Raw genomic sequence first — 9,161 nt, 5'->3', positions numbered from 1 at the left:
TATCGACAGAGGGCTTTTCTTTTCCCACAATTTCTGGCAGTTCTCAAATCTCAGTTGTCGGATTCCAGAAGTTCCAAAATTTTCTACAGTTGAGAAGCGTGGGGCATAAACGCCCTCCAACCTTTACATTTTCACGTTCACCAAAAAAACCTATATATTTACACCCTTTTTTTTTTTTTTTTTTGCAGGTTCCCCATCTCGATTGATTTCTTTCTTTCTTTGCCAGTAGAAGCCATCTTTAATCTCCAACCAAGAGGGGATCGGGATGTTGATGAGCCATTCAGATGCCGCACGTTGCAAGGCCGGTCCGCATTTATATCCGGAGACCTCCCTCCTGCCAATCGAACCGTCACCGGTTGGTGGTTGATCGCCTACCAGCACTGGTCCGTCTCCCATCTTCGACATCGCAGCGGCGCCGCGGCCGGGAATCCTAACAACCCGATGGAAAGGTCGTATCGCGCCCTCGCCGTCGGGTCGGAAAGCGTCTCGTAAGCCCGGTGGATCTCCAGGAAGTCCGGCCCGCCTGCTGCCGGCGCCACGTCCGGGTGGAACCGCTTCGCCATCGACCGGTACCCCGCTTTGATCTCCTCGGCCGACGCCGTCTCCTTCACCCGCAGCACCTCGTACAAGCTCTTGGGCCGCCTCACCGCAGTCGACACCTCCGCCATGGCCACGGCGCCGCACGCCGTGCGGCGCCTGGGGCAGCTGAGATGGGGGCACGGGCTCAATCCAGCGAAGCTTAGGGTTCCGGCCATTTCGAAATCAAGGGAACGGAAGGAATCGGTGTTTGGGGTGAGGGTTTCTCGTTCTTTTGGCAATTTGGAATGGGGAGAGAGAGGGGGTGGGGGTTTATAAAGGGGGACGCGACGCGGGCCGCCGGTTATGCGAATGGGGATCTCGTGGGACTGCAAACCGCTTTCCGCTCGGGAACACGGTGCCGAGCGTGGTTTCGAACCTTTAACACGTGAGCATCCGTTCAGGTACTTTATATGCGGGTTGGTCGATCTGCCGTCCATTGGGTTCCCAGTGGAGCAATTGGAGGAAGATCGAGAGGATTGCATATAAAGTGACGCATCCACCTGGGGGCTTAACGCAGGCGATGTAACGCGCCCCCAGGGAGGGCATGGGACCTGGGTGGGAGTGTCGCATACCACCGGTTATGATTCGGCAGTGGCACACGGAATAGAAATCCATGCCAACGTCCCTTTTGAGTAATTCTTTGTGCACCGCGCTTGCGGTGATGGACTCACGCATAAGGCCGGACAGCGTGACAGCATGTAGAAAAAAAAAAAAAAAATTTTTTACGGTCCGCATGAGTCAATCGTGCACGCGCTCACAAAGAATTTCTCCGTCCCTTTTTGTTCCCTGGGCTGGAAGAGCACTTGTAACAGTTTGTTTCGTAGATATATATATATATATATATATATATATATATATAAGATTTGAAAAAATTTGATTTACTGATATGCGAGTTGGTCCTAATGGCTTGGGTTAAAGAAAGAGACGAATGAATGGAATAATGATTGAATTTAATTTATTTTTAAAAATAATTATATTTTTAAATAGTCTCTTGTAATTTACGGAGATGCAATGTCAGTTGATGATAAATGGTAGGCTCTGTGAATACCACTGCATTCTACTACATCCTAATTATTCTACGAAGAAGTAATTTGTATGTCTTATAATTTTTAGGATCCATTTTTTTATATAAAAAAAATTATTTATAAATTTATATTTTTTTTAAATAAATATTTTTTAAATGATATTTAAATAAAAAATAATTTATTTATATTTTTTATGCATAAAAAATGATTTAAAAATTATTATCCATGTTCTTTTATATGGCTATTTTTCTAGATAAATTAATAAAAATTATCTATATTTTGCATGATACTCTTTAGTTTTTCAGGTTTGAAAAAAAAATAAACAACTGAATTATTGGATATGGAATGGTTCAGATATTGAAAATGAGGATGAGATATTTTAAAAATAAAATTAAATATCTATTTTATTGATTGATGAAAAAATAATTTAATTATTTTTTAGATAGATAAAATTTTATTTATTTATAAAAAATATTTTATAAAAAAAATAAATATAAAAAATTTATTTATAAAATAATTTATCTACATGTTTAAAATTATAACACACCCATAGGTACGTAACTTAATTGTTTTATGGCTACAGCTGATAGCTAGGTCCACGGATTCCCGCATGGAAAGCCAATCCTTGCTCCATGGTGAATATTAATTTCGACTATAAAAAAAAATACATCAAGTCCACAAATGGCAAGGGTAAGGTCACTGTCTTTAATGAATCATTGTATTGGTACTACCGGCAGTAAACCCAACAAATCCAGGTGCTTTCTTCTGCCACAATTTGGCAGGCCCCACGAGAGGGTGACTTGGGTTGGAAGTTTATTCTTATTGTTTATCTAAAAGAAAGAGACTCAAATACCGTGGGTGCTGAACGTTGGTTGGCCGAAGCTTGGCGAAGACGACGTTTACTTGGCTCGAGGCGGCGCGCTAACGTCTCCCCGTTGATCTCTGTGCGATTCCGTTGGTTCATGCTTGTTCGTGAGAATCGTAACCCTTTAGGTATGGTTGATATCCTCAAAAAATTATTTTTTGCCAAAAAAAAATGATTGAAACCTACGGACCCGTTTGGCTTGCTTTTGTATTCCATTTTTATTGTCAAAAAATCAAAGAAGAAATTGAACGGAACACAAAACTTCCGAACTTTTTGGTAGCAATGACATATTGCTTCCTGGAAAGATGACGAATAAAAGAAAAAATGATAAAAATTTTATCTTCAATATGCCAATCTTTTTGTGATATTTTATTAATTTATAGGGATGAAAAAATAAACATAACAACAATGCCAAAGAGGCCATAAACTATCGTCATCAGGTTATACAACTCTGATATACATTGTGGATTCATATCTTGTATAGAGTTAAGTTTTTGAAGTTAAGTAATTTGTTACAAATAAATGACAATCCCACATCTCCTCCAAGTAGGTCTTCGTTGCAAGTCTCAAGTGATATTTGCATCTAATAATTTATTTTAGTTGAATCTTCCCTCTCCTTTTTCTTTATCCAAATGATATATGTGAAACAAATCCAGGTATGCATGGAAATTTAGCAAAACTCAAGTAATATAAAAGGAAATACAACTATAAAAGTTGAATAAATAATTTCTTTAAAAAATCAAAGTTAACACCATTTCTAAGGGGACGAAGAGGTTCATGCAAAGATGAGATCCCACCTGTAAACAAAAAGATTTTTGTATACTAACTTTATTATTTTAATTTATTGTTTTGACTTGATGTTCATTTATTTTTTAGTAAGAGCTCAAGTTGAACATACTTTTAAATTATTATTTTTTTTCATTCTAAAAAAAGAAATCATTCTGTCTTCAAAATTTTATTTTGTTTATTTCTCCTTTTAATTCTAATAAACTATACAATATTATTTTCTTTTTGAAAAATGAACCAACTTGTGAAAAGTCTAAATGGAAGAAATTTATCTCTAACATGTGGGTCCTAAAAATCACTCTCTTACCAAAAAAAAAAAAAAAAAAATCACTCAAGCATCTTCTTTTCTCTAGTACGGGAAAAGAAAATGTGCTCAAGTCGGTGGGGGGTATATATTCTTCTAGAATGGCTGAGCTGAAATTGAGTACTTGTGGAAGATGTTGACCGATAACTCAATAAGTCTGTTTTGATTTTGTCTACAATGAATGACCAGTAGGTCTTATACCCTTTTTTTTTTATGATTATGTCTTACACTTTCTGGATTGCCAGAAGTTTTTGCGAAGCTTCCAAATTGTGGCGCTGCTGCCCATGGGTTCTTCGACAAGCTGCCTGAGATTATTGGCTACACTTCATATACCAATTTGATCGTGCATGAAGCCAATTATGGCCGTCAATTTCTATAGTGATATATTAAAATAAAAAAATAAATTTCAAATCAGATATAAAAAATAAAAAAAAAAATTGATGTATTTTTTTAAAAAATAAAATAAATATCATGAAGAATTGATATTTGATAAATTTTTGAATAATAATAATTTATATTTAACAAAAATATCTTTAATAAAGTTATATATACAATCATTGAATTTATTCTCATGTCTTTCCAAATTCATTCAATAAAAAAATTTTACAAAAAAATTAAGATAGAGGTAGTATTATGCGAAAAACTATATGATTATAATTATTATATAAAAATTAATTGAAGATGATAATATTAAAAAAATATTTTATGTCAAAGAATATATTTGTAATTTTGATTATATTTCTATATAGGTTTACTTCTAATTAAATATAATAATTTTTTTCTAGTATCATTTTTTTGAATAATTTTTTTTACTAATCAAATATAATAAAAATTATTTTTTATAATTATTTTTTAGATAAATAATTTTTAAAAATTAACAGATTATCATATGTCCCAATCAAACGCACTTAATTAATGGGATCTATATGAACCTGCAGCCATTATTGGCTGCAAGTATGACCACGCGCTATTGCAATAAATTCCCCTTTAGAAGGCCTGTTTCTCTTTTCAACGTGTTCTGGACTGGAGCTGGCCTAAGATATGTGGCTAAGGAAACGGATGTCGGTCATGTGGCCCACATGAGAGACCCAAAGATATAGGGCATCACCTCTTACCCCAGGGGATGAGGACGTAGTCGTAATGGCCTTTGAAATGAATTTGGCTGGACTCGATCGGTCAAGCCCAAAGGATAGAAGTTGTTTGGTTGGTGCAATTCAAATGGATCTTGTCCTCCTCTATTCAACTTTCTTCTAGAGAGGAAAAAAATGGGGAGGAAGAACTAAAGACCAACAATCCTTCACAATATGCACGTTGTTGGAAAAAAGTTAAGTAGGTTGGGTGTGATGACATTAGCAGGATTGGCTCTGCCATCCTAGTTGTTTAGTCCTGATTTTGAGCAGATATCAGCATATGGTTTGATGTGCCACATCTCTTACCATCAGCAGCAAAGAAAGCCATGTTAGCTTCCCCACCCACTGGTTGGCATCCCATTTCTTAACGCATGTGCAAGGAAAAGGTTTAGCGTTTCAATAATGAAAGATGATGCTTTTATTGTAAATTCTTAGAATAAAAGATGCACGTCGATTAATAGACAGATGCTGTCTGAGTTGATTCATCTTTATGCCCATTTTTTTACAGAGAAAAGCTTTGCTTGAGAATCCATATTTTTTTGGATAAATATTTTTCAGACAAAATATTTAGATAGAAAAATAATTTACCTATATTTTTTTGCACATGAAAAAGTGACTTCGGAATTTGTTATCTATGTTCTTTTACATTATTACTTTTCAAAATAAATTGATAAAATTTATCTATATTTTTCATGATATCCCTTATGTTTTTTAGATTTGACTAAGTTATTAAGCATTGAATGATGGAGACATTGAAAATTATGAGGATGGATATTTTAGGTACAGCATTAAATGCCTATTTTTCTGGCCGATAAAAAAATGATTTAGCCACCTCCTGGATAGGTAAAATTTTTTCTCATTTTATGGGTAAATGTTGCCCATGGTAAAGTAACTTATCCATTTTGAAAAGTGTGAGAATATGGATAAGTTGATCAATAAAAAAATTGATCAATTTTTTTATAATATTTATCCATAAAAGAATGATTCCTTAGTTTGACCAAACTTTAACTTCTAAGGCGTACTGTGCTGTGAAAGGGCCTTCTTTGAACATAGAGATGACTCTCGGGATAGGAAGAATCACTTGTACCATTGGGTTTTGGATTGGGTTGGGTGGCTTACGATGGTCTATCCCACTTGGATCATCTAAGATTCAAATATGAGAGGAAGTGATTTTGAGAAGATAAGAAACTACCAAGTAATGTTTTCTATACTCTTCCTCTTACATCTTAGTTTTTCTAACTCTATTCGTGTTTGAAACTTCCTTCCAATGCTTTTGACTATTTTCAAATTAGAGAAACGCCAGCGACTTATTTGGTTCATAAAAAGAATTTTTTTTCTCAGAATATTATTTTTGAAAAATTGATTCATGAGAATATAATGTCTGTTGTTGAAATATAAATTTAAGAATCTACAAGTTTTGGATTATCTTTCACTAAAAAAATAATGAAATTGAGTTTTCTTCCCACAAACCGGATCACGATCAAACCACACAATTCTTGAGTCAGAAGTATCATCACAAGATGAAATGCACTTAATTTTTACAACCTAAATACCTTCAAGATAAGTGTTTTTGTCTTTGAGAGAGTTTTTCAGATGTTTTGGTAGTATGTTTTTTTGAGAAACGTTAGAACTTTATATCTCTGCCATTTCAAGATAGTTTTTAACATTTTCAGTTATAGAAAGTTACCAAGATAACTCTCAAGAACTGCATTAGAAGCTGGAACCGGTTTTGCCCACATGGGTAATCCAAACCCGTATTTGAAAAACAACATCTCTCACTCATGCATGATGGATGAAACATTAATCTCATCTTAATAATTTCATACAGACAAATGAGTTGTATGACCCATGAATACATCTGCAAACCTAACCATATTCCTGTTAGAGATACATAATGGTTGTAGATCGAAAATTAAGAACAACATCAAATAATTCCATATCTCACTATACCCTAGACATATTTGGTTATGCCAAGAATCAAGCATACTTAAATCCCTTCAAAGTTAAACTTAATCTCTTTTCTCTCAAAAATTATGTGTTCACAATTATATCTGATTTCCAATGAAATGATATAGCTGGTCCACTGGTGAATGCACATATATAACATAACATAAAATTATCTTCTTTCTATACTCATATCCATCAAATTCGAACTAATCGCTTTCCTAGACATGCTCTATAAGACTATATTATTTTATCGCTGTCGAAAGTTTGTTAAAGTAGCAGACATTAGCTCGTCACATCAGAATATAGTCAAAAGTCTCTAAGGGCACTAATGAGGCTTTATTAATGATTAAGCCTCAAGGAATTTACATAGTGAGAAAGTAGGAATTCATTGAATTCAATTTTTAAAGATTCTCATTTTTCTCATATGTCATATATGCATATGTGGTATGAAATACGTGTTATGGTAGATTCTCCTTTAAGGAGCGCATGTCAAGTCTTATATTAATACCGTACAAATCTCGATCTAGACATTTTCTTCATGTCTCTGTAGAGTTCTCTCTAAGCCTATCTATCAATATATCTCTTAGAGAACTCGTAGATCGCATTATATACCTTCTAGGCTTACATAATTGTGGGATCATCATGTTCTATCTAAGTGATGATTTCTTAAGCCTCAGACCTCATCTTGATAGTTATCAAGGTGACTCGTTTACTTTATATACATTTTTCATACTCTCTCGATTATATATTTTTGATTTAATAAGTGCACAAGTGTTTCATCTTAACTCGTCATCCATAACATCTAAGGCTATCGCTCGTATGAAAGAGCCGATACATGCTGGGTGATATATTTTTAATTATGATACACATTTATATATGTGCCAGTGCTAGTTCATTATGTATCTAAATTTATTTGATAATTCATAAAAAAAAATAAAGACAAACTTCACTAATATATGAACATCATCATCTTACAAGTCCTTGATAAACAGTCTTATATTCTATGCAATACAAGAGATTTAACATGTGATTGGAATAAGTTTCTTGATATCAGTTTGGTTAATAGATCAGCTACCATCAAATGCATAGGAATATATTTCATGACCACTTCTTTTCGAGCCACAATATCTCTAACAAAACTATTCTTAATATCAATATGTTTTGTTCTACCATGATATTTTGGATCCTCCATATAACCAATAGTCATTTGATTATCACAATTAACTCTCACTAGTTTGGAGGTATTTTTTATAATTTTCAAGCTTTGTAGGAATCGTCTCAACCATATGGCTTTTTGGATTGTAGCTAAATATACTATGAATTCAGCTTCCATCATCGACAAGGCAATAGAATTTTATTTCTTACTTTTCTATGATATGGTGCCATTGTTTAAGAAGAAAAAATACCCAAAAGACGACTTGTATTCATCTAAATCTCTCATCCAATCAGTATCTAAGTATCCCTTCAAGCACAAATTATCCTCTTGATAGCATAAAGAGTAATCTATAGTTCCCTTAAGATATCTGAGGATCCTCTGGACCGCTCTCCAATGCATCCTTTCAGGATTTGATTAATAGTGGCTCACTAAACTTACTACATAATATATATCTAGCTTTGTATATATGGGGGCATATATTAAAATTCTAACAGCATTCGAATTAGAAACTTTAGCTATTTCATCCTTTTTTTTTTTAGGAGTCTTAGGGCACATGCTATTATTTAAAGTTTCACCTTTTGCCACAGGAGTATCTATGGGAGTATAATCTTGTACATAAAATTATTCCAGAATCTTTTTAAGATAAGATTCTTGTGAAAGTTCCAATATTTTCTTGAAACAATCTCTATAAATTTTTACTCCAATTATATGTGCAGCTTCTTCCACATCTTTCATTTCAAAACTGATAGACAATCATTTCTTAATGATATTAACATACTCTTTGTTATTACTAGCTAATAGTATATTATCAACATATAAAGATAGAATTACGAATTTGTCGTCTCGATGTTTGACATAAACATAATGATCCTTATAGATCATAGTGAAACCATAAGATGTTAATTCTCTATGAAATCTCAAAATCTACTACTGCTTGGATGATTGTTTGATGCCATATATTGATCTTTTAATTTTGTATATTTTATCTTCTTGACCTTCAACTATGAAACCCATGGGTTGTTCCATATAAATATTATCATCTAATTCTTTATTGAGAAAGATAATTTTAATGTCATTTGGTATAATTCTAAATCTATATGAGCCACTATAGCTAGAATAAGATGAATGGAGGTAAATTTTACCACAGGCAAAATGATTTCTTCATAATTTATATCCTCTTGTTGAGTATAATCTTTTGCTACCAGATGAGCCTTATACCTTTCTATGGAACCATTTGCCTTACGTTTAATTTTGAGAACTTACTTATTCCTAATAGCTTTACGATCCAGAGGCAGATTAACCAAGTTTCAAATTTGGTTAGTTCTCATGGACTCCATTTTCTTTTTCATTATTGCCCAGTAGGACAAGC

At 33.8% G+C, this 9,161-nt stretch overlaps 1 protein-coding gene across 1 annotated transcript; it reads right to left on the bottom strand.

The window, feature by feature from the left end:
* LOC105049928 (uncharacterized) lies at positions 1–1,050 on the bottom strand. Its single transcript, XM_010929729.4, has one exon. It carries the CDS (start codon positions 1,014–1,016, stop codon positions 372–374), a length of 645 nt encoding a protein of 214 aa, XP_010928031.2. The 5' UTR covers positions 1,017–1,050; the 3' UTR covers positions 1–371.
* Positions 1,051–9,161: the final 8,111 nt, after the last annotated feature.

The sequence above is a fragment of the Elaeis guineensis genome, chromosome 8 (assembly GCF_000442705.2).
Source record: "Elaeis guineensis isolate ETL-2024a chromosome 8, EG11, whole genome shotgun sequence".
NCBI classification, from domain to species: Eukaryota; Viridiplantae; Streptophyta; class Magnoliopsida; order Arecales; family Arecaceae; genus Elaeis; species Elaeis guineensis.
The sequence above is the reverse complement of the archived record's forward strand: the minus strand, read 5'-3'. Positions and strand labels throughout refer to the sequence as shown.